At 39.6% G+C, this 27,368-nt stretch overlaps 2 protein-coding genes across 5 annotated transcripts in view; one reads left to right on the top strand and one right to left on the bottom strand.

Moving 5' to 3' along the window:
- Positions 1–3,172: 3,172 nt before the first annotated feature.
- Positions 3,173–6,844, bottom strand: ptmap12 (prothymosin alpha like). The gene is given in 5 exon segments (NM_001045704.1): positions 3,173–3,929; positions 4,078–4,193; positions 5,318–5,378; positions 5,461–5,541; positions 6,753–6,844. Coding segments are annotated over 5 exon segments (378 nt in total). The 5' UTR covers positions 6,804–6,844; the 3' UTR covers positions 3,173–3,860.
- Positions 6,845–7,146: 302 nt separating this feature from the next.
- Positions 7,147–27,368, top strand: part of LOC100488469 — a 97,491-nt gene continuing 77,269 nt past the window's right edge. The window contains exons 1-3 of one of the 4 annotated variants that reach the window (XM_012967179.2): positions 7,147–7,266; positions 9,321–9,434; positions 9,968–10,078. The gene's annotated coding sequence lies outside the window, so the exon portion shown is untranslated. Of the gene's footprint in view, positions 9,435–9,967; positions 10,079–27,368 lie in introns of all 4 variants that reach the window. The other 3 variants (XM_012967177.2, XM_002937458.4, XM_031905748.1) reach the window with 3 other exon arrangements.

Raw genomic sequence — 27,368 nt, 5'->3', positions numbered from 1 at the left:
TCCGGTGTGAACTACCCAACGTGTACTCCAGGGTGTCTACCCATATAAAGCACCACTTACCCAATGCATCTACCGCTCACTTGCCCAACACACTTGCCCACCTGTACCTTGTACTTCCTTCTCCTCCTGAAAACTTGCGCCCACTGGTCCTGGTGGGGAGTGGGCCTGGGTTTACGGGGTCCATAAGGTCTGGGGCTCATTGGGTTTCCTCCAGGTGTCCTGTCGGCCCAGTCCAACCCTGTGGGTGGCCACACACTGGCTGACCTGTCATAGTATCTAACCAATCAGATATGGCAAAGAAGCATACCATAGGGATGGCCATAAACAAGCATGGTTATACTCTATTGTTCCATTCCTGGGAGCCAACAGCATGACTGATCAGATCCAAATTAAAGTAAAGAGCTTACTTCTTTACTTGCCATTGCACCAGGCATCAGGACAAAAGATGCATCAACAGATACAATTTTCAGTCTGAATAAATCAATTCTTGTCCAACAACACTGAGGAATGGCTTGTGGAAACTGCCACCAAGTTGGTCTACATGCCAAAGCAGGTAGGCAGCATGGTCAAATCTTCCAAACCACTTAAATCTGGTGCCAAAGGCCCTCAATATGGCCCGTAACTGTTATGGCTGATAAATGCTAGCAAACAAGAGTATCAAATTCTAATGGTTTAGAGAGTCAACAGTCTAGTTTACTCACCTGTTCTTGGAAAGATCAGGAAGCATACGTTAAAAAAATAGAAAGAAATTGGTGTTAACACATTATTTGTGGTGCCCCATTTGAACACAATAGGATTTGCAAAAGTGCATGATCCTTTTAAGCCTTAGTTTGAAAAAGAAAAATTCTGTGCAGAAACCTAAGCCAAGCAATTTTTAAAGCTATGGGAGTACTGTATACTGGGCTTATACTGTAGGTGTGAACACAATCTATAACCTTTCTACATTGGCAAGTTCACAAAATGTGGACTCGAATGTGCTGCAAATTACATCTGTTTTGAAAGGGACACTGGACCTGCAGCAAACATTGTGCCCAGCATTCCATTACCCCTTATAGATACTGCTCAATCTATAGATACTTTATAAATGGAAGAAAATGGTGTGCGTGAAAACAAGTGTGTAAATTTTCTGCAGACACTGTTTACTGGTCCTGCTCTTTCCTTTATATCTATAGTGGTAGAATGTTTATTGGCTATAATAAAGATGAATTGTTTTATGGTTGGCAACCCATGCTCTATTCTACAATTTAGTGACGTACACACCCTGCATTTTGCATATCTCCTTTAGGTGGAGTTTAAAAAAAAAAAAAAAAAAAAAGGGAAACCTTTATTTCTTTTTAAGACAAATCATACCCAGCATTTTACAATGGCACAAAGAAATTACATCTGTTGATGTGTGCCCATTATGGATATAATATCTAATAGAGGCCCTACTGAACGCAACATGTTTCTGTATGCTCTTGAGTGGTTTTATCACTTTTTTGGACTAGTTGATCCATCTATAAGTAACTTTGTTTAATTATAAATGAAAAATGTTGCAATGGCCCAGGTTAGTGAGTATTCTAAGTTGTACTGCACATTCTAAATAGCAAGGAAAAGCATTTTTAAGACCAGAAAGCATCAAATACAATGTTTTTATGTGTAAGTTAATTCCATGTGACACCAGACACTTCCTCTTTTTGGCAGCCTGTACTGACCTTGAAGAAAAAAAACTTCCTTGTCAAGTAACCTTGTTGTTCCCAACCACTATGCTAACAAGTAGTGTTCTGCTCTGACACCCTGTACCTGAGAATATACCAGTGCTGTATAGACTGTAATAGCTTGGTACAGCCCAGGCCAGCTGTACCTGACCTGCCACCACACTATCATAATTAGGTTTCAAATGTTGCAAGGGTATACATATGTATTTCTTTATGTCACTGAAATGTGCAGACTACATAAAAAGATAAATGAATTAGGGAGAGGAACCTTACAGGTTTCCATGACCTTTTATTTAGATGCTATTTTATTACAAGATGCTCATCTTTCAGATTCCATTTTAATCCATTAATTTATATTTTTAAAAGGGATACTTTTTATGTAATAATAAAACAGCACCTTGTACTCTTCCCTAAGATATAATTAATCCTCATTAGGGGAAAACCAATGCTATTGTGTTTAATATTTAAATGATTTTAGTAGACATAAAAGCATGGAGATTCAAATTACAGAAAGACCCCTTATCCAGAAAACAAACCTGTCTAGCTTTTCCATGGATTATGTAAAACTGGTTAGTTCTCTTTGCAATTTACATTTTTATTTTAACACTGCTAATATAAATGTGTAACAGAATAACCCTGATTTGTCTTGGTGGCAGCTAGATAAAATTGCGACCCTTCAGACACCTCTCAGCTCAGTTTTACCCCTCTTGCCACACTAAGGGGCTGATTTACTAAGACACGAATTCGAATCTTAATTGGAAAAATTCCGATTGGAAAACGAACATTTTGCATCTTTTTCGTATTTTTTTGCGATTTTTTCGGTGCCTTACGACTTTTCGGAAATTGTCGCGACTTTTTCGTTACCAATACGATTTTCGCGAAAAAAACACGATCGCAAAAAAAAAAAACGCAATCGGACGCATTCGGCCCGTTCGTGGGTAAGTAAATGTGCCCCTAAGTGACAGAATGGAATAGTCAGGAGACATCACCTTCAAGATCTTTGTAATTGTGTACTAAACAGTGAGCACTCATGTTACACACTCACAATTTTAAACCGCTATTATCAACTAACTAAAAAGGAAAAAAAATAAATTGCAAAAGTGCTCATGACAGCACCCTGAGCAACTTTATATTAAGTTGTGCGGTTAAGCAAATGTTACCTTTAAAATGGGAGTGGATAACATCAAAGTTCCAAATACACACATTTCACTTTATGGCAAATGCACATAGATCAGGGTCATCAGCTAAACTGATACTGTAGAGTGATACTTATGTGTTAGATTTAGACAAATGTGATTATGCAATGAGTGAACAGCTTGATTAACCTGTTATAGATAGGAAAGCGCCCAGTAAATTTATTGGTACTACTTTGATCTTTCCCCGGGAAGCGAGATCTGAACATACACACGATCACTAAATGAAAAATACTTGGAATTTTATTACATTGTCATGTAAAGGAAACACAAACTCATTTATTTTATATAAAAGATTTATTTATAGTACGTAACCTGAATATACAAAGTAGTGGTAAGCATAAACTAATGAGGTATACAGTTTTTATCTTGGTTATAACTGATGAAAACTACACTGTCAATGCCTCAAAATTTCTGCAGAACACACACACTTTGATAGCACATTAGGATACAGAGAAATTTACATATTGAACCTTGCAATTGTCAAGCCTTGCTTGCACCACAACTATATACCAAACAGCAACAAAATTAAGCCCAAAGATCTATACAGAATTCCCAGGTTAACCCTGGCTAAATAAGATCCACATCTTTGGCCTTCATTGCATATGAACTTTCTAGCCTACCACCATTATATTACAGGAAGGCAGCTTCACTCAAGAATACACATGGCTGTACTAATATGATAAGACATGTGCTTCAATGGTGTACAAAAGCAAAGCTGTACCACTTAAACAAAAAAAAAAAAAAACTTTAGATTTTTATTGAAGCAGTTAACCAGTACAAACAAGCACCAATAAATAACATTTTACAAAAAACCTTAGCTATCTTGCTGTGATGTTACAGGTTTCTAGTGCATGTAAGTTTACAGTATATAAAAAGTCATTTTGTAAAATGTACAGATATAAAGCACATTCTCTACAATTTAAAGTCAACCATGTCACTTAAGCTATAAAATGTCTGGAAGGAGAATTTAGGCAGATTCTTTCACTTCTGTGGAGTCTCCATTTTCTGTCTTCTGTTTTTTAGTTTCAGTTTTCTCCTGTAATGCAAACATCAAGGTTAGCTACAGTTCTACTAGCTGCACAGGTCAGATTAAGACTAGAGCAGGAAGCTGCATCAGTAAGTGCATGCTTAGTTGGTCACCTATCTGTGGCAACCACAGAACATGATGGCAAATTTGTGCTCACCTCATCTTCCGCAGGACGTTTTACTGAAAGACCATCTGTCTCATTTTCATCTCCTTCACCTTCTTCCTCATCCTCTTCTTCCTCTCCTTCACCCTCACCCTCACCTTCTACATCCCCTAGAAGGTAAAAAAAAAATTTTTATGTTTTATATGCATGTAGAATTTAAACCACTTGAGCCAACAGCCAGAAGTTTATTTTCTAGTTATGAAATTGCCTATGCAGAGCTCTATAATAATCTCCCCACATTACAAGAACTGCAGTATTCATTAAGGAGGGAAAAACAAAACACTGCAAGGGTTCATTTGGTGTCCCACTGTGTATAATATTCTTGGTTATGTGTTGACCAAAGACAAGACAGCAGCCAGTTAAATAATGTGATTAAAAATTCACATTATTCATACACAAACACTATAATGCTTGAAGGGTCAAGTGTACCACCCTGCCCATGTTCACATAGTTCAATGAACAGGGCTAATGCTAAATATAAGTTTTCTTGATATTAAAACTGGCAAAAAGCACATGTCATCTCAAGAGTTAAAGCGGGCAAACAGAGAAATAATAAATATACTAAGTTCCTAATTTTCTGGTAAACAGTTATAATAACTGCACAGCAAATCAGTCTGCATAATAGACTTCTACTTATCTGAAAGCCTAAACAGTCAAATGGCAAGAAGGGAGGGGGTTGTTTATACATAGCTCATATCTTGTAAAACTAACTCAGATGATTACAGGATGTTATTAAGTGTGAAAGCAACACAGATCTCCATTACCACTAGTAATTTCTAATTTTTAAAATTAAAAAGATTTTTTGCCTATGTGGAAGGGGTGTATACAGGGTATACAACTGGTTGCTATCTTTACTGTATTGGTTATGTACACTTGCACACACAAAGCAAGGCTTTTAAAAAAAATAAGTAAATTCCCCTGGTGCTTTATACATTCATAGCTCAGCAATCATTAGATCTTCTTATGAAAGTCACATTGTAAAGACTAAAAATGCACTGGAAGCAGGCATGGGGAAGACAATAGCCCTTGGGCTTCTGTTGAATTACATCTCCCAATACCCTAAGGGCACCTGTTCAGTGTTCAAGACAGTGTAATTCAGCATCTGGACGACATTGAGTTTTCCCATTACTGAACTGGATATAAAAGGGCTACACATTCATCCCTCCAATGGAGTCTTGGGCAAAGGTTCTAAAGACTTTTCAAGGCTATGATATTTAAGGCACATAATATATACCTTCTTCATCCTCTTCCTCTGCATCATCATTCTGTGCACCATGGTCAGCTCCATTCTCTTCCTGTCAGGGAAAATACAGAAGTGTTAAGCTATGTTTGGTGCCCGCAGAGACGGACATGTTCCTGTGCAAGACAGACACTTACTGTGCCATTAGATGGGGCATCTCCCTTGCCATTCTCTGCCTTCTCTGGTTCCTCTACCACTTCTTTCTTTTCTTTAAGATCCTTAAACAAAGATACAACAAAAAAATTACATTTTTATTTAAAGCAAAAAAAAAAAAAACACCAAAAGGGGTAAATTTAACACTTAAAGAATAAAATAAAAGCGAATGAAATCGGTGCATGCTGCAGTTTAGCAACAGGGAGTATATGACCGCTGTGAAAACAAAGAAGCAGGGATTTGCAATAGAGGATAGCTCTGTCTCTCTAGGGAGAGCACAAGCAGTACGGGAATAAGCAAAACCCCACTTAACCAAGCGCGTGCACGCGGGAACATCTGCCAGGCGCGCCCCCGACACAGCCGCCGCCGCCGCGCAGGGAGGGAGGGCGCGCGAAAGACAAAGGAGCTTCGGCTCCCCAGCGCCATCTTCCCGGCTCCCCGCCCCCACCCCAGGAAACCGTGCACTAGCGCCAGCAAGCGCGCCCCCGCACCTCACTCTCCCGCACTTTCACCCACTCCTGTCGTGTACGCGCACCCCCCCTCATTCCCGCCGATTCCCTGACGCTTTTGAACTGAAGCGCTTCTCAAGGCGCCGGGCGGCTGGAGCGGTGCCAGCGCAGGTGGCAGACTCGGAAAAGGGGGAGGAGGATGTCGGGCGGCTGAGTAAAAGCAAACAAGTCAACTTATAGCATGGAGAGATAGCTAGGGGACATGAAATAAAGCATGGGCGCAGGACAGCAGCTCGCACCTATAGTGCAGGTATAGGGAGCACTGGCTGCTCTAGTTCCCTGAGGTAACGCTGCCCTCCCATTCACCCCGGTATCTGTGCTTACGCACGGCGGGCTGGAGAAATGCTTCTCAGAAAGGTTATTCTATTAGTAGGGTTAAATGCAACGGGCAAACCACTACCTGCCTCCATAGAAACAAAGCAGCCAAGCCAATACGCGGGAGGAAAAAACACTGTCAAAGATCAGTAAATTCCCATTCAGCTAAACCTATAATTAGCGCCTCAACTAAACACATTGAGGCGGCGGACTGCACCCTATGCCGGCAGAGAGGCGTAAAGGCTGAGCGCCGGGATTTTGAAGAAAAATCCTTAACTCCGACCCCTGACAGATTGGTTGTGCGAGTGCGCTGCGCTCGGTGCGGGAAAGTTCCGATTGGAACCGGGATCCGCTCCCCTCAGCCCAAACCGCGTGCGCGGAAACACAACAAAGAAACCTGCCGCGAACAATGGAAAGGCAATGTGTCAGGGGCACAACGGGAGGCGCTTTACCTTGGTGACGGGGACCTCGGCGGTGGTGGTATCTACGTCGGTATCTGCCATTTTCCTTTGAGAGTTTCTTAATTCGGGAAAAGAGGAAAAAATAAAGACCTCTTTGGTTTCGGAGCGGGGAAAATGTGACGAATGGATGGAACAAAGTCACCAAGCAGCCGCACGACTCAGTGGAGAGGAATGAAACAACTGTACCACAAGCAGAGAATTAAATATGGACTGTAGTTGGGCGGGACTATAGTGATTCTGGCGTTTTTTACTGGTTGGCTTGACGGTGTGTGTTAATTTTGGTTTGCGCGCAAAACTGTCTATTATGAAACATAATCCAGCCCCGTACAGTTACCTAGGTACCTGCATTCCAATTGGCTGGATGTAAGGGATTTCCCCGCCCATTATGGTAATAGCCCCTCTTCAGTTGAACAGATGCTCCTCAGCATCCATTGGTTGGCAGCCTCATTGAATGGCACAAACCTGGCCCCTTTGTTACGACTGATTGTTACTGGCTGGTACCACGGTCCGTCCTGTTTTCTATTCTCTTGTTACTATTGGTTTGTGTGAGAGAGCTCTCCGAGGGGTTGGAGTGTGCCGGGGAGCGCATCTTATGCTGGGGGATGGGGTTCTGCTCTCTCCTCTGGAAGTAGAGGAGTTTAAAACCAATGTTTCCGGTGTTACCATTTGTGGAGCGAAACAAGCAAATCATTTATCAAGGAATGGCACATTATTGGAAACATCTTGTAGTGGCTTGAACTTAGCCGCCTTTTCCTTGGCAAAAAGCTAGGGTCCTGAACGTTGAGCCTTTGCCTGGCGAGGCCATGAGAAGAAGAGTGAAGTAGTTGCAGCTTCGCTTTATGTGAGGTAGAACGTAGTTAGGAAACAGGTTGATATAATAATAACAGAACGCCGGGTTCCTTCATAAAGCTGAAACCCGCGGCGGGAGTCCGCCAGTCACTATATAGGCGGCAGCGCAACAGAACCGTATGCGGAATCCTTGCACTGAATCCTTGCACTGAATCCTTGTCAGAACTGTTCATCCCGCGCATTAAAGCGCTTCCCATTGGCCGGTCAGTAATCTCCTCAAGCGCAGACATATCGCCTCTGCTCAGGGACCTGCAAGCCAGGGCAAGCATTGCTGCAACATAGCTGGGTCACTGAGGGGTTTGAAACTCAATACAATTCTTTACAACTCCTACTGTGGCGCTTACTTTCTGCCCTTTATGGACACATTTCCTTTCAGTAATTGTCAGAAAAAAATATTGGCATTTAACCGTTTTATTCCAAGAGCCTTCTTTGCTAATCAGACAAGTTGTCTTTTTTAAGAATGTAGTTTTGCTCCAACTTCCTACTTGATAACAACATTAAAGGAGAACTAAAGGTATAATCACTGGGGGTGGTAAAACTTATGGCACCCCCCAGTTATTGTAATTGCTTACCTGATATGATACCCCAGGTCAGTGCTTCTGTTCACTAAAAAAATGCACCACTGGGTATGTATGCCATAGATTGGAGTATTAAACTAAATACCATTTGAACTCTAGGCCAGCCTAGTAACAAAGTTTGGGACACAGTAAATGGGAGGGATCTTCTGGCATCACCACTATATTTAGGTTTTTGTAGTGGGTAAGTGTAGCTGTGTGTGACACAAAAGCAGATGTCTCTCTGTAGTTAGATAGGATGCAGATTGGGGGAAATATGTCTGAATACTTCAAAGTGGCAAAGGAGTGAACCACAGCCTGTGGAACATGAGACAAGCTTCTGGATGTCATAGATGTTAGATTTTCTACTTTAGATTATCCAGAATAGTAAGTATCGGTATAGAATCTCAGTAGAAAAATGAAAGAAATTTGAATAACCCTTGTAGCTGGGTTTGACCTAAGTAATGTCTGACCCTGGTGAATTAGCAGTAAAATAGAAACTGAAATCTTAAAAAGAGCTGCCACTACACTGTGAATAAACTATCTACTAAGAAACTGAACAGAAATGTTGAAACCCACTGTGGCCTTTTACCACAAAATATAAAAACAGTTGTTTGTTAAAGCAGCAGTAAAACATAAAAAGAAACCGTAATTCATTCCAATTTTCATACTGTATTCTAATTTATAATAACTATACCCCTGTTTGTATTTTTCATTGTAAAGCACTATACAATTGCATACTAGCCAATAGGCTGTTTTTCAAAGTTCTAGTTTTTGCTGTTTATAGAGATGTGATGGGGGGGCAACAAACTAAGCAGATAAACAACTTTAGTATATTTGTATCAGGTAGGCCATACTTTAGCAAAGGTACAGTGTATACATTTTGTGATGCAGTGAATCCTGGATTTGGTTCAGAATTCAGCCAAATCTGAGTCTTTTTGGTTGGATTTAGATTTGGCTGAATCCAAGTGCCTTATAAAAGACAATTTGGGTCCTTCCAGACAAACTGTCCATAGGCAGATACTTCAGTTTAAGCACAATGTATAGAACTTCTTACTAATTTTTAAATGCTCACCAAATATTATAGGTGGTTTGGGTACTCATTGCCCAAATCTGTCGCTTTAACACACTCTGATGCTTTTTTAAAAAAATACAGGTCACTCACCTCTCCAAATTGGTGGTCCAGGTGCAGCTCCCCAAAGCCGCAGTGAGGGCAGAATCTGACCAGCACAATTAAATTAGGCGTGGACTCCACAAGACCCTGATTGCGGTAAAAAACAGTTTATGGCAGTTTTGTGAAGAATTGGGTATTTCTAACGATCCACATCAACACTGATCTAAGTGGGATAATGCACTCACTTTTTGGTAAAATTTAAAGATATTGGAATCCACTAAGGCTAGTATCACATGTTGCGATCTACTGCTATCCATCTCTTTTTTGCACGGCATGTGCCTGTCCATGCACATACGGATGGGGTTCTGCACAAAAATGTGTAAATGTAGCTTTCTGCCTCAAAATCGCATTTTGTGTGCACTGAGGGGTAAATTTAATATCTGTCACGGCATTCTAAATACAGGGCAGAAGGCAGCGGTGTGACGCTAGCCTTAAGGAGTTATGAGGCAATTAAAGGTATAAGGTGACAAAGTGACTTTGAAAAGGTAATAAAGGTAATAGGACTCCAAAGTGATTTGAGGTATCCACAAAGAGGACATAAAGGCTTTCCAATACATTTAGGCACTCTGTTAGAATCCTTTAGGAAAATCTTGTAATAAAGTTTTATTTCTTTTTCTATCTTTGCTCAGAAATAGCCGCCTTTGCCGTTTTCCAGATCAGACACCCCCAACCTTTGTGCTCTAGGAATCAAAGTGGTCAGTTTCCATGCCATCTATATGAAGAGTCAGAGTGTGACTGAGGTATGTGCTGCCCTTTTATATGTGTCTTTAAAGTAACCTGAACTAACTTGCCATGTACAAAAGTACTTTAAAAAAGGCTTGTTGCTTGCTCCTTTAAATGAAGGTTAGTTCAGGTGTCATATCATACAAATATTGACCAATACAAGAGGCAGTGAGGGCCGCTCAATAGAGCTTACAGGATTCCCCAGTTCAATACCTGTTAAATCAACCCTGTTATTGTTTTAGATAAAACCAATGCTTCCCTAGAGCAGCTAATTAATTTAGCATTTTTTTTGTTAGTAACTTTTATTACAGTGTTCCATAATATGTTTTCTATGTGCCCAAAAGCAATGTGTAACATTTAGCGAAACCAAGTATGCAAAAAGTGATTAATTTTATTTTAAGTTATTTTTAACGTATGTGTCAAAACACAGCAGTTATGTTATTCTTTATTAAGGGGATTGTAATAAATTGGGAGTGTATCAGAACACTAAAAGAACAGGGGCCTCATTTTTTTTCACTTGTACAATGACACATGAGGATATTAGTTGCCCTGCAATTAATCTCCTCTAGCAGTAGCAACAAATCTCCTCTGAGTACTTTTCTATCGCCGATAGTGTAAATCATTGGTATGAATTGATACTTGTGCCAGTTTGGCTTTCTGAAATTGCCTTGCAAAGAAACTACAGATGACTTCAGAAAGCCAAAGCAATGCAAATGTTTATCTAATGGTAATTTATGTTATCATAAGGAAGGCACTGAGAGGAGATTCATCACAGGGCGACTAATCTGCTCATGTCTCATTGTCCTTATATGTAACATTTTATGCAGTCTTCACCTATTAATTGTGACTGGGGCATGGTGTAGATTATGCACCATATAGGTATCAATTTACTCTCTGTAGCCGCATGCTAATTCTTTTTTAAATTTGGTCATGATTTAAGAGGCATTGCAAAATATGTTTAAAGCTTTGGGGGCATAATGGTGCAATGACGGGTACACTTTGCACCTTGCACTGCAGTCAGTAAATGAGGCTCAAGAGGCTATATCCAAGACTGTCAAAAATGTTTGTTTACACCTCTGAGACTAGTAATAGACTATAAGCCACAACATGCTTGGTAAATATTTTGGGGAGACAGGATGTCTTGCCTGATACAAATGTATGTGCTTTCAGTAATAGACAGTTTTATCTTGCCTTGTTGTTGACTTTTAGGCTAATTGCTCTGCAAAAGTCATGGTTGACTTTTAGGCTAATTGCTCTGTAAAAGTCATGGTTGGAAAAAAAAAATGACCATTTCAAATGATATACATTATACAAAATTTCCTGATCTACCCTGAGATAAAATAGACTGCTGTATCTCATCTAAATGTAGGTTGAAACGTGGTTTCTCAATGTGAGACGTGAACTGCTGATGACCTGTGAATCTAGCATGGATGCATTTTTACAAAGCCCCAGCACATAGCAAGTGGGTGTCATCTACACACAGTTTATTGCTAGTTCTTTTCCAATGGGCTAAATTATGGCCCATGCACATTAATTTTTTTTCAAGATTTTTATTGCAAGCTGTAAAAGTTTGTAAAGTGTAGATTGTAAGCTCAGATGCCTTGCTCTGCCTTTTAGTTTAATGTAACCTTTTAGCATAAATTATTACCCCTTTAAAGTTATATAATTACTGCATTTTGTAGTGTTTTTAACGGGAATGAAAAACTTTTGTTCAACCGCACAACTTTACTCAGTTGCTACTGGACTTCAAATCCAAGTATACTTTAACATATTTTTAGGGTTAAAGCATACAGACAATTGTAGTCCAACAATATCAAGGTTGTATTCTTAAAGCAGTGTTGCTTGCTGCTGTAACCTTTTCCCAGCTCACCTGCCCCTATGTTATTTTCTACCTGCAACAGGAGTCGAAAATATTAAAACATTTTCTCCCCCAAAGTTTGATTACAGTGTAATATAATAAAGCAGAATTACCCAATAATCTGTGTATGTAAATTAACACTGAGATGGCAAAGTGCTGGTATGCAGAATTCTTTAACTGATACTCTGTTTTTCAGGTCTTCCCTGCCCCACCCCCACAGGCATTCAGCACATTCAACTATATATATTTTTTCTATTGTGTCTATTTTATTGAGTACTGCATGCAAAGCTGTCCAAATTCTGTAGTCTTGTGCAAGCCACAGGGCCAAGCAACATATGGGTCCCTCTAATGTCGTGTTCTTAGAACATAAGCTTCCTAGAAATGTTGCAGGTAATGCACCTTACAGTTACAGGCAGTTACTTATGGCCCAGGAAATACCTCCCCCACACAAGACCAAGAAATTATAACTTTTTTTCCAATAATTATTCCCCTAAATTACCCCAGTACAGGTATTTTATTAGGCGAGATGATTTTTCTTTAAAGGCATAGAAACTTTTATATGTAAGGGTAACGTAATTAAATCTGTTTTTTATTATTAAACTGAATGTATCTCATTGTTTTCAGTGGCATATAAAAATATTATATTTGGATGAGGGGTAAATATTTCAAGCCAGGATGATTTTAACATCATGGCTGAAACATTTTCAGGCCTACAGCATCTTTCTTTATTGTCACAAAACATCTCTGTTATGTGGTCTGCAAATGACTTGCACTTCCCATGTGCACCACAAGGATCGTTCCCATGCTGCACCTACACTGTGAAATTCACTACCTTGTTCAATAATTCTTTTCTTTCCTCCAGGCCTTTAAATGCTCTCTAAACATGCAGCTCTATGGAAAACTTACCCAGCTACCTAATTACCTTGTCACAACTTCTTCAGTTCAAGTGATTTTTACACCACTGATCACTCTAACCCAATCACATTCCCTTCCTTTACTTCCCAGTGTCTTTGTATTTCCTTACATGCACTTAGGATACAGACAACTGCATCATTTGTGAGCTTTTTATTTTGGTGGCTAATGAATATTTCATTTTGAGAACATGCAGTTTGGTGTAACTATAACATTGCTGAGTTCCACAGAAACTCCCAAAACTTCAGAAAGATTATGTTTTCCCAAGGACCTGCCTCCCCTACTGATTTGGGCCCAAGATAGGCTATTGTTTATTAACATTACAAGTGGAAATATATTTTGAAGGAGATCTACATGTTTAGATATTAGTTTTTATATTCCCTTTTTTAAGTATATGTAATACATACAAGTATATGTTATTCTGTAGAAATAGCTTTATTAGTCACATAATAGTCATACTGTTTTTCTATGTAAAATTGCACTACAAATAATCCAAAGCAAATCATTTGACCAAATTAACCCTTTAAACTAAAAATTGTGCAATTTTTCCACAGAATTTGAAAGGCAAAGTTTTCTGACCCATCAGCCTGTGGGTCTGCTAATGAGATTACTACCAATTCCATGGTGGCCCATGACCTAGCAGCCATCAGCCAACCTTTATTTCTATTTGTGGTTATTAACTCTTGTGTAATGATCCAAAACACTATGACCAATGGTCATATAATTGGGTTATAAATTATGGGACTGCAGTATCAGATTGTATGTCTATCTCTAGACTTCAACAGAATAGTACTATCCAGGGAAAAATGATATTACGACATTGTAGAATGCCTGTAGGATTTACCTAAAAGATGAACAAATTATCATGCAGGCATGGAGTAGCAGGAACATAGTATCGGGTCCTTACACGTATTCAAGGGCTTGGTGGAGGTACGTCGATGATGTCTTTGTACTATGGCGGGGAGACGTTGGCTCCCTGAAACGGTTCCACAATAGACTGAATGTTATACATCCTTCTATCACTTTGTCACTTACTCATGATCTCCAACAAATTCATATTTTGGATGTGTGAATTTATAGAAATGTTGAAGGCTGTTTGTGTACCTCTTTATTTACTAAACCAACAGATCAAAATCAAATTCTGCACTTTAAAAGTCAACATCCACCACATACAAAAAATTCAATCCCGGTGAGCCGACTCTCTAGAGTTAAGAGGTTGGTAAGTGAAACAGGGGTACGTGAAATACAGAAAGATAGGATGTGTCAAAAATTTCGAGATAGGGGATATCCCGAGAAGGTGATTAGTAAAGCGCAGTATAGAGTACAACATTCATCTAGGAGGAGAAAACAGGGAGGTGGGCGGATACCTTTTGTTGCACAGTACTCTGATTATAGTGAAAATGTTGCTCAAATATTACGTAAACACTGGTATATTCTTAAAAGGGCATATCCATTGGTACAGGAATTTGAGGCACCCCCTTTGATTTGGTATCATAGGGGGAGAACTATTGGCTCCTCAGTTACCTCCACTGTACTTAAAACGAAAAGTAAGCAAGGCCATACATTTTTGGGAGTGAAAACTAAGGGTATGCATCCATGTTTAAATTGCACACAATGCCCATATGTTTTAAAAGGCAATAACTTTACACATCCACATACGGGGCAGAAGGTGCAATTACGGGGGCATTTTACTGGTGTAACAAAATATGTAGTTTACGTGTTGACTTGTCCATGTGGCCTCATCTATGTAGGTTTTTTTGGGGGGAGGGGGTGTAAACATTGCATTTAGCATTAAAGGACAAGGCTAAGTCACTTGGGGGTGCCAAAATGTTAGGCACCCCCAAGTGACTTAAATCGCTTACCTTGTACCCCGGGCTGGTGCCCCTGTTAGGAGAAAACAGCATCAGCCCGGGGTACCTGTCGAAAGCGCTTCCTCCTTCCTACTCACGCTGCAGCCAATTGTCCTGGACAAACGCATGCGCAGTAGAGTGAAAAGCTGACTTTTCTGTTAAAGTTCGGCTTTTCACTCTACTGCGCATGCGCGCGATCGATCAGGAAGGAGGAAGCGATCGCTGCTACTGTTCTCTCTGTACAGGGGCACCAGCCCGGGGTAGAAGGTAAGCGATTAAAGTCACTTGGGGTGCCTAACATTTTGTCACCCCCACGTGACTTTGCCTCTCCTTCTCCTTTACGTTTTCGCCGGTGGGATGGCATTTCGGGGAGATTAGTCGCCCGCGAACAGGGAGATTTGTCGCGGGCAACTAATCTTCCCGTGTGCCAGAGCCCTAAAACTAATGGTTTTGAGCTAAATTAACACTATGCTAGTTTTAAAAGGAACTGCTTTTAAAATACTAGTCTGTGCACATTACACCTGTATTAATTGCTGCCCCATTGTCCATGTTCTATTCCTTTAATAAACAAGTCTATCTTACATTTGATTTTGAGACATTATTTACAAGTGAGAAAAAAAACATAAATATTTCCTTGCAGGGACAAGCATCAAAGCTGTATTTGTTTTACGTCAGTACATTATATACATATCAGACACAGATGAAAACATAGTTTTTTTTCTTTACATTGAAGCAATATTTATAGAGCTGTGTATTATCTGTGCTACATTCTTCAACCAGATGGTGGGGCTCAGGAATTGTCATTTCTCATAAGAAGTTTCGTTTTCTATTACATTTTTTTTAATGTTTATTATAGGTCTTTATCTGGCATTTTACAAACCAAAGCTCAAGTTATATTATCTCAAGGAATTTTTACCCCAGCATTAGATTTGTCAGAAAATACATAGCTATAATTACTTCTGGTTAAAATTACTGAGGGTTAAAGGGGTGGTTCACCTTGATACTAATTTTTAGTTTGATGCAGTGGTATTCCAAAACCATTTGCAACTTGTTTTTATTTTTTATTATTTGCGATTTTTGTGATTCTTTTTTGTTTAGCAGCTCCCCAGTGTGGAATTTCTGCACCACACTGGTTGCTAGGGCCCAAATTACCATAGCAACCATGCAGTGGTATGAATGAGAGATTGGAAGATGAATTGAAGACGGTCTGAATAGAAAGATAAACAATAAAAATAAATAACATTTATGCCCCACAAAGAAAAAGTTTCCTTGACTGCCGGGGTAGAAGACAATTAAAAAACAATAAAAAAAAGAAGACCAATTAAAAAATTGCTAAGAATAGTTTAAGGCTGTTACAGAACAGCTGTTACATTCAGATATTCTGCCCTCAGGGGACTGAAGCTCCTGCTTAAAAATGCCGGCAACTAATGTATCGATGATGAGGATAGATAAGCTACTACTTGGAAACACAAGAAAGATTTAAACCAATTCATTTTTAAAAAGTAAAAAATGGTAAAAAAAAAAAAAAAAAGAATAGCAATTGCAAAAAGTCATTACTTTAACTTTTACTTTTGATGCTCCATGTAAGTTACCATCTCCGTGAATGAATCAACTTGAAAGTTTAGCAGAGGACACTTACATAGGCTGGGGTTAGTTATTGCGGTGCTATGATTAGTCCCTTTATACAGAGGCAGGCTGATTTACAGACTTTTTTTTATCCTCTCGGTAGATCAGAGTTATGCAAGAGCTTGCTTGCACATGCATGGTGTTCTGTGGAGTTCCTGTTAAGAACATCTGTGGTAATGGAGTTACCTTATGAAAAAGGTCAAAAGAAACTGAGTTTGCATCTACTCCTGCTAGGACTATATTCTGTAGATCCCTGAGGGTTACACAGAAAGCCTGAGGTCTGTATTTTCCTAATAGGAAGCAAATCTACCTGACCCAACATTACTCTCGGGGTCGGACTGGGTCAGTGGGAGACCGGGAGAAATCCCAGTGGGGCCTGACTCTCATGGGCCCTGCTACAACAGGCTTTTTTGCCGGCCTGGGGGCAGGGGGATCAGTTTGCGGTGGCCACAAGGGGTACATCATGGGGGGCATTGGGCAACAGCCCCAGTGGGCTCCAAACATCCCAGCCCGACACTGGATTCACTGCAGCCAGCGCCAGTAAATGATTAATTCTCATACAATTCGTGCTTAACTCCTTTAATTCTTCCTGCTTCCTTAATTGTAATTTATCCATGCCTTAGAGCAGTGCTGTCCAACTTCTGTGGTGCCGAGGGCCGGAATTTCTCTAGCAAACATGGTGGAGGGCCGCTAATGGAAGCCAGTTTTGACCACTCCCCCTTTTTAAACTACACCCACTTCAAACCACACCTATTTTATCACAAAGGTGGTAGCACAGCAAAATCCAAAATGCTTGGTCCTTACAGCGAGGATATCAACCGTCATTCATATGTGAAAGAATTATATTATGTAATATTAAGATATACCTCCCCTGTGGATAGCACAGCAAACCCCAGCACATAATTGCACACATTAGGGACCATTTAATGGCTATTTCCAACTGCTAACAAACTCCCAGAACAAACCCCTGCCAGGTTCACCTCTCACAGGCAGCAAAGGGCAAGCAGAGTATGGCACACACAGGCAGCACTCTGTCTGCCCTATGCTGCCTGTGTGTGCCATACTGTGTCCGTCTTATGCTGCCGGTTTGTGTCATACTCTGCCTGACCTACCCTGCCTATGTGTGCCATACTCTGCCTGCCCTATGCTGCCTATGTGTGCCATACTCTGCCTGCCCTTCCTGTTTGTTCCATACCCACCCTGCCCTATGCTATGTGCTATAATCTGCCTACTCTATGCTCCCTGTGTGTGCCATACACACAGGCAGCATAGTACAGGCAGTACCTACAATCTCACATCTGAGGTGTGAACAGGTGAATAATGGGGGTGATTACAGCCTGAGCCTGAGGTGTGAACACTGCAGGGGTTAACAATGCAGGGAATAAAAGGTGTGAACAACACAGGGGATTACATGTTTAAACAATACAGCCTGATTACAGCCTGAATCAGAGGTGAGAACCATGCAGGGGGCCAGTTTATCTCAGTACTGATACCATTTAAAGCTTACACAAAGGTAAGCCATCAAAGCAGCCAGACAGGTGGGGGGCCACACAGAGGGGGGTGGAGGGCCGCATGCGGCCCGCGGGCCGCCAGTTGGACAGCACTGCCTTAGAGTTTTCAGATGGTCCTCGTATGTTTCTTTTTCTGTAAAGTCAAGAGGATCACACAGTGGCACAAAATGATGACTCCTGCCTTTCTTCACAATGGCCCACAGCAGGCTTTCCAGCTTTCCAGTTACAGACACTGCATAATTCTGCTCAGACCTCCAATAGCCAAGGCTGGAGCTTGTGAAGCAAACTTTCCACAACTCTATTAAAAGTTCTACAGGAAGTGCTGTTGGCAGGCACCCAACCACAATCATTGCCTGAGTATGTATAGTAGTGGGCATATGCTGTTGTTAACCCCCGAAGGGTACCCCACAGAGAACAGCAAGGCCTGCCAATACCTGTTTTAATGCCAGAGTTTAGCATTAGATCAGAACTATCAGGCATGCAGCATTTATATTACATAAGCAATAAATCACTTATTTCTTATTGCAATTATTTTAAGCTCAAACACTTGTGCCTTCTTGCAGAATGCTTCCTTAGGTCTGTGGGACATGGGTCGTTTTGACCACTGCAGACAACAACGGCAGCCTAAATGCCTGAAATTGCATGTTAACGTGTTTATGAGCAGAGGCCACCTTTTTACCTCCAGCATGTGCCAAAACATTGCTATGGAAAGCACTGATAAGTGATTTTGGGCTATTTGGACCACTACAGTGTTTTTATCTAAGTACAGGTATTAGATTCATTATCCAAAAACCAGTAATCCAGAAAGCTCAGAATTACAAAAATGAATTTCTTTTTTTCTATAATAATAAAGAAATGCCTTTTACTTGATCCCAACTAAGATATAATTAATACTTAATGAAATCAAAACAACCCTATTGGGTTTATTTAATTGTTAATTGGGTTTCTAGTAGACTTAGGGGTCCATTCATGAAACCACAAATTTTATTTTTTTGAGAAAAAATAGTATTTTTTTTCAATTTATAGAACTTTTTGTCAGGTCCACAATATTTTCATTAAAATTCCACAACTTTTTCGTGGTTTTCGTTAACTTCCACGAAAAAGCTGTATTTTTCACAATGACTTTAAACATTTCAGAATTCATTCAAGCTTTGGTATTGTGACTATCTTTTGGCCAGGTTGGATATGTAGAGTGCCATCGAGTCCTATGGAAGGTTTCCAAAATCATACATTGAAGGCTTCAAAGCCAGAAAGGTTTTCGCGCGGTTTCCGAACGCTCGGGTCCGAGTCATTGTGACTGTAATTGTGACTTTCGGAATGCAACCACAATATTTTTGTACGACCTGGAAAATAATTTTTGTGACATTTTCAAACATCAGAAATTATCGTGATTTTAACCACCCAAAAATTGTGGTTAAATGAATGGACACCATATGGTATGGATATCCAAATTATGGAAAGACCCTTATCCAGAAAACCCCAGGTCATGAACAGTCTGGAAACCAGGTCCCATGCCTTTACATGCTTTTTAATGCAGTACCTTAAATGTTTATTGTTTGCAGATTTCAGAATCATTTAATATACTTCAAAATATTTAGATGGACACTCCTCGACACTTGCGCCCCCCCCATCCCCCAGGCCCTCATGCGACTATGTGATCTGCTTCCTCTATAGTACACCACTGACTGTGACAATGTAAAATGAAGGTTTATTGCCTCTATAATTGCACAAAAAATGTTACATATTCTTATAATTTCACAATAAATCAGACTTTGTAATTTGTATTTAAATGACAAATCATAGCTTCCCTCATATTTCCTCCAGAATGCTTTAGACCTGGGGTTTTCTGGATAAGGAATCTTTCCATCATTTGGATCACCATACTTTGTCTACTTAAAAATCATTTATGCATTAAATAAACCCAATAGGATTGTTTTGACTCAATAAAGATTAATTATATCATAGCTGGGATCAAACACAAGGTAATGTTTTATTATTACAACGAAAAATGAAATCATTTTTAAATGTTTGAATTATTCGATTAAAACAGATTTTAGGCTAGTGCTACACCGGGCTGGTTCTTGGCCTGCAGGAAAATGGGGGCCAAAAACCAGCCCCTACTGCCTAGGTGCAGGCAGATGTGGCGGATATTGGCGAAAAAATGAGAGACTTCACATTTCCAATCAATATCCACAATGTCTGGCTGCACCCGGGTGAAGACATTGCTTGTGGGTGCAGGCAAGTTAGCAGGCTGGTGCCAGCGTAGGGGCAGAATCAGAATCAGAATCAGCCCTGTGTGGCACTAGCCTTATCTGCCCTTGTATGGGGCACTGTGATGGGCCTACCAGACCAATAGCTGGCGGAAAATCAGGCAGATAACAATTGGACAGGTTTAAAAATCCAGTTGGGGCGAAGACTGCTTTGGCTCACTAATGCGGCCCTCGCCTTGATGACCTGTATTCACACTGCTGTGATCGATCGCTTGGCCCTATGGCCAAACGATCGGATCATCCTAATATCACTCACCTCAAGGTGGGCTTATTAGGGAAAGATTTACTTGTTTGCCGACCTTGTCAAACAAGTGTATCTTTCAATGAATGGACAGCTTGGAATTGCTTGTTTAGAAAACTGTAAAAAATTTCTGTCCAAGTTAAAGGGATAACAAACTGTCAGTTGATTGTAGTAATGGAAAATTCTTTATAGGGGCTCTCCACCCAATAACTTTTTTTTTTTTTATAATAATGAAAAAAAAAAAACTTTCCAAAGAGTTATTTAACACAATTGTTATTGCATGCACCATCTGCCTGGTTGTTTATGTTCACTGCATTACCGATTCTGACTCCTGAAAGAATGTATCAGAAGCCTGCTAATCAACAGGCCTGGAAGAGAACTGACCTTTTCTACAATGTTCCAAGACTGAGAATCAGAGAAAATAAAGGGATAAATACTGTTTACATTTTTAAATACAAAATTAAATAATTTGACATGTTTGAATGTATACTGAAAAGTTGAATGTGGAATCCACTATTTCAACTATTTATAAAAGGTATCATTGGCTTCTTTTTTATTTTATCCAAAATATCTCTTCAGCATTACCCAGAAAACAGGACAGGTCAGGTTTGATCTGTGAACAGCTTAACAGTTTAATGAGCAAATGTGATAACTTCACTCTATGGTCAAAAGTATGTATTAAAATCAGCCCTACTTACAACATCCAAAATTGGAATGTAATTTAAATGTGTCCTGAGTTCAACTGTTTTGTCTCTCTAGAACAATCCAAAGACAATACAAACACCCTGTAGAGAAAATCGTTGCTCATGTCTTTAAGCCTTGATTTGCAAGACACAGGTCCATTTCTCTTGCCTAGTACCGTTTTCCATTCTTCTTTTGCTGGCCTTTCTCTTTGTGTGCCATACACTTTGATGTGTCTTACATTCTGCACTGAAATGCCACTCAATTTCCCTTGCAAAGGTTCCATTGTATCTGCATCCTCCCACCCCCTACCGTGGTCTCATCTGCCTTCCATCCCCCACAAAGGCAGAGTATTCATATTCCTCCCCCCCAGCACAAGGTTTATCAGCATATACCTTCATTTGTCTTTGAGAAACCATTGTCTTAAAGTATCTTAAATGCAAAGGGGCCATGTTTTCTATGACATTTACTTTTTAAGATAAGAATTTGGCATAGCCCTAAGTAATAAAGAAGGATCAAGGTCAATGGAAATAGGCAGAGATCCAGCTTGAGGCAAAAAACACACACTCAATGAGGGATATCCAACCTGTGGCCCTACAGCTGTTTTGAAACCACACATTCCCCTACTGGTAGTCAATGGAATGATGCTGGGCTTTGTAGTTCATCAGTAGATGGTGTTGATTATACTGTGGGCATGAATTTTGAAATTGAAATAATTACTAACAGTATGTCGGCTATACTTTTATCAAGTAGCCATCTCTAAACCCGAAAGCCCACTTCAAATGGTTCCTAGAGAATAATTAGATTTCATTATATGGGGGTGGGTAGCATAACTTACATCTGAGAGGTAAAACAGAAATCAAGTTTGGTGGCACCATGATGTTTTTCCATTTTTGCAAATATTAACTATTGTAAATTTAACATATTATTAAAGAAAATGTATTATTGCATTGTTATAAGACTTGGGTGCATGGAGTTCATTTATTACTGGCTCACTCCTTGGCCAGTGACATCTATCAGTTCCACAACTAAGTGGCATTACTAATTGCTAATATTGCAACACAAATTGTAACCTCATTTCACTTTGTTATTCAGAAATGGGATCTATTATTCAGAAACCTGTTATCGAGAAAAATTAAAAATTTCCAAACTGCCCCCCCCCAGTAATGATATTTTTTTCAGAATGTCCTACTTAAACAAACGATTCTTCATTTCTTAACCAATTTGCTTTTCTTCTGTGAAAATAGGACAGCGAACCTGGCCATACACATTAACATATAATCATTGAAGGCAAAGCCTCATAACATCCTCTCACCATAGATATTGGTCATTAAGTCGATTAGGCAGGTTTGACTCAAACAAGCATGTTCATTTATAGTAAATATGAAAACAACCATACAAGAATAATTGCAGAGAATGATGTTCTTGACTGGTTCCTGACTGGCAACCTACATGCGTGGCCAGCCTGCTAAGTAATAATACCTGCTAGTTATCATATTTCTAGGATACAAGTCTTTTTAATGATCCATTATGCTGTATATTAAGATATTGAACTATTGTTTGTCTGTCATGCAATAATATCTATGCATGTACTGTATGTTTGCCTCACTTTGTACTTAACAAGGTTAACAAAGCTAGCATATATTGGTCCGAATGGGAAAAATTCATATTTTTTCTAACTTTTAGAACTGTGCATATTTTCTACAATTTTTTAGTTAATTTCCAAGACTTTTTTGTGCTTTGCATCAAGTTGTGTGACTAAATCGTATTTGTTGCAACGAGTATGAAAGTTTCGTTATTCATTCAAGCTTCAGTATCTTGACTTTCCTTTGGCCAGGTTGGAGCTGCAGAGTGCCATTGATTTTCTATCGGAGGCTTCCAAAATCATGCACTGAAGGATCAAAGTCAGAAAGGTTTTTGCGCCGTTTACGATCGTTCTTATACGTAAATTTCATAACTTTCGGATCGTACCACAATATTTTTGTACGACCACGATACGATTTTTCTCGCAATTAACGCACATCAGAAATTTTCGTATTTAATCTGAATATTTTGCAATCGTACTTTTAATGATCCGAAATTCGGACTTTGATAAATCTGGCCCTCAATGTAGCTATAAGGCATTGTGCTCAACATGGAAAAATCCCTCATCTGGAACACACTAGGTACCAAGCATTTCAGTTTACAGAACCTTTACCTTTATATTAATTGACAATATTAAGAATGAAAGAGCTTGCCAGATTGGAAACACAGCAAGACTGAAGAATGCATATAGTAATGAAAATTAAAGGGAAAGTGCCCTGTTTAGTAATACTGTTTTCTTTTCATTTATTTACTTATCACGTAAGGGCACTTATTCACTATATATTGTATTTTCTTGTCTGTATGTATGGACTGTGGCTGGATTTTCACCATGCTGGTATATTACTGGAATTGTTATATATCAGGGGGAAGAATAAAGGAGAGGAAGACCAGCATTTTTTCTAGGCAAAATTGACTACCCTAGTGGTGACTGCTTGCACAGGTATGGGATCCCTTATCTGGACACCCATAATCTACTGTAGGTAGTTCCAAATCACGGAAAGGCCATCTCCCATAGACTTCATTATAAGCAAATAATTCTAACTTTTAAAAATTATTTCCTTTTTCCCTGTAATAATTAAACACTACCTTGTACTTTAAGATATAATGAATCCCTATTGGAGGCAAAACAAGCCTATTGCGTTTATTCAATATTTAAATGAATTTTAGCAGAAGTTATGGAGATCCAAATTACGGAAAGATCCCTTATCCGGAAAACCCCAGGTTCCGAGCATTCTGAATAACAGGTCCCATACCTGTACTGTTTTTTTAATGTGGTTCTAGAGAAGAGCATGCTTCTGTTTCTGGTCAAACTTATCAAAGTTAACTCATTAGGGCTTATTTAGTCACTAGGTGGAAAAATGGGCTTCCATTAAACTAAACAATGCTTGTACTTTTATATATACCAGAGCTCTGTGTCAATTTGCATGTTCTACATACTTTGGTGCATAAGGCACAAAGTGCAGCTCACTCTGGATCACCTAAAGGAACTCCATCTTGTTCCAAGGTGAGATTGAAGGTCATGTAAGTGTGAATCCGTATCTCATCCAGGTGGCACCCTGTACCTCAGAGGCACAAGTAGGACACATTCCTGTTCTGTATCATCCAGAAATATTTGCATGTCTGGTATCCTTCAAAAAATCTTGTGCAATTTTGCTGGAACAATTTTTTGCATTTCCCCTGTTTTACTAAAGAAGTCCTAGTTGTACAAAATAATTTTACTACAAACTAGGGCCAGGAGATGGCACTGTTGAACTCAGTTCTTTGGTTTTACAAGCTGATATCCACACATCAAGCCACTCTTGTGGATAAGGTAAATAATGGGTATGTAATGTGTAAAAATGCATAGTTGAAGTCTAGATATTTACATTGCAGGAGCAAAAATAAGGGCACAATTACCCAGAGTACTAAAGAAAATACCATCCAGGATAGAAAATCAGAGTATTTTTAAAATTATTTTTTAGTTCTATATCTCTTTCCAAGCCAAAGTCTTCTATAGCATATATTTATATAGTTATCAGTTTAAATGTATTTCCAGGAGCATATGTTGCTGGCTCTTAAGCATATCGATCATATGTACGTTAAATGCAACAATCTAAAACTAACATTTAGGTTAAAATTGTTGGATAAAGTCATAAAAATAACAAATTGGAAGATGTTCTGAACATAAAATAATTGTCAGACAACAATTGTTGTGACATCCCAGAAATGCATTGTAGGTCATTCAAGGATATCGTCAGATACACAATACATGCACAGATTTCATTGGTATCGACCAAAATTTTCTAACCTGTCTGATTGACTAAATGACCGATTGCCATGGTACGAAAATGATTGGGATGATAATTCAGTGGCCACACATGGTTCCGAAAATTGTAAGAAAAGTATGTGTATGGCCAGCTTTATGCACCACGTTAAAACAGTAGAGAAGGTGCAAATAATGTGCCACACCTACTACTATATAGCATGCTTAAAGGTCAGGCTTCTGTGCAAATTTGTTGTAAGCAGGCATTTTTCATAACTGTAGGTCACAGGATAAGAGTAGATACTCACAAGTGACTGTAATAATTGTAAGATAACTGAATTGATAGTTGCTCCTTAATCACTGTTGATTATGCACAGCACTAGCCTATGGCTGGTACTGTACATTTTCAGATGAGCTTTGGCAGGGGCGGATTTCCAGTCTTGGCGCCCCGAGGCTGCCCCCGCAAGTTGCGCCCCACCTCCCCCCGCGAGTGCGCATGCGCGAACAACGGGTCACTGCGCGCATGCGCGGAAGGCCACACTTGCATACGGAACAGTGGGGAGAAGTCCCCCATTGCCCGGGCCTTTGTGGCCTCTCCACAAATCCGGGCCTGAGCTTTGGAAGTACATTTTGAGATACTTTGCAATGCAGCCAGTTTGTCAGAGCCTCCTACTGAAATGCAGCAGCCTTCAGTGAAGGAGATGGCCACAGATGTAGTTATATCCTATTAGGGCTTAAGTTGGCCATACATATGTATATTTTGAAAAGATATTTTCTTTTTGTTACTGTACAACCAAGTTTATTCTGAAATTGATTAAACATTTGATTTGGCCATCAACGAAAATTACCATTTCAAGTAGTATCATCTGTTGAAGCTAGGAAAACTGTGGGAAGCTACCTGCATGGCCCTGCAAACCGTGTATAGCCAGCTTTAGTTAGATAGGTTAGGGCAGGGATGGCCAAAATGTTAATCGCGGTCCACCAGTTGATCCCCCGTGGATTTCTGGTGGACCATGTCGAAGCCGGGAAATGCAGAAGTGCAGCGGTTTCACGTGTTTATTGGGTGGGCGTACGTACACTGCGTCGCGTACGTACGCGGGGAGGAGCCAAAAGTCGATCACCGGGGGAAAAAGTCTGGGCACCCCTGGGTTAGGACTATAGAGCTATGCTGGGTGAACTAGTAACAGATGTGGACACAGCCTACGGAATATAAGAAGGTAGAAGACTGTCCCTTCAGTCAGTTCCACAGTTTTATCTGCCATATAGAATTTATAGTTTCTAGCTTTGTATATTTGGCTTTGTACAGTCCTTGAACCTGAAGAATGATAGTAATTGTGTTTTTTTTGTATAATTTACTGCAAATGGCCCTAGGATACTATTGTTTCCTTCATTTTGCCAGTACAAAAACTTGTCTGCATTACCACTTGCAAGTTTGTTTTCTGGTTATCCCATTCTATATAAAGGGTGGCCCCTGGGTGTCTATATGTAAATAAAATAATCTACAATTTATTTAAACCCTTTTAGCATGCCACCAGACACCAGGTGGTGTGGGGTTCTTTATGCCTTCTTTTTTTGGGGGTGAGGTTATGATTCAGGGTTTCATGTACAAAGATGGAGTAAAATAAAACTAGTAAACTAGTAAAAAAATATTATTCTAGTCAAAGTGTAAAAACAAATTCACAAAAGGCTCATATTTTCGAACAAGCTATACTTTTGCATTACATGTGGTACTTGTGAGCCTGGAGCAGTCAAGAATGGTGTCATTTTTTTGCCACATTTTATTTTTTTAACATAACTTTGCTGGCATTAATAATGTGAAATACAGAAATAAAATCAGAAAGAACTGGCAGAAATACTTTGCCCCAGCTTTTTTGCAAAAGTTGGTAAAAAAATCTGTAAACTCTATTTTAACCTCATCTTTAATTTCAGGCTTACTCCGCTTTTACGAATCTCCCTTAAACGTATATGTATTCCAAAAATAATTGTAGAATCTGTACACCACCAACTACTTAAAGCAGAGGGGTGAGGGGCTTCAAGTTCCAGAATCCATCACTTTGCGATAGAACAAGGCGACGGATGGGTTGCATTACACTGTGAGCCAAAGGGATGTTGCACATTTAAGAGGTTCATTGTTTAAATGAGATTGCTTTCAGTGTCCAACCTGCAGCTGGATAACCCTGCTGCCCAGGTGCAAATTTGCCCAGTGTGAGAGAGCTGAGAGACCAATACAGTGAATACAGACAGACTGCCGAGGACGGTATAGACTCTGTGCAGGCAGCACCTCTCTATGCTGTGCTGATTACAGCCCAGATAGTATGGTTGTTTTGTGTAATCTATTAGCTCTGGCACTTTCAACTACACTGTACAGGTATCAGACCCCTTATCCGGAAACCCATTATCCAGAAAGTTCTGAATTACGGAAAGGCTATCAACCATAGACTCCATTTTAATCAAATAATTGACATTTTTAAAAATGGTTTCCTTTTTCTCTGTAATAATAAAACAGTACCTGTACTTGATCCCAACTAAGAT

The sequence above is a fragment of the Xenopus tropicalis genome, chromosome 7, assembly GCF_000004195.4.
Source record: "Xenopus tropicalis strain Nigerian chromosome 7, UCB_Xtro_10.0, whole genome shotgun sequence".
Lineage (NCBI taxonomy): Eukaryota > Metazoa > Chordata > Amphibia > Anura > Pipidae > Xenopus > Xenopus tropicalis.
This window is presented reverse-complemented; position numbering and strand designations above follow the sequence as displayed.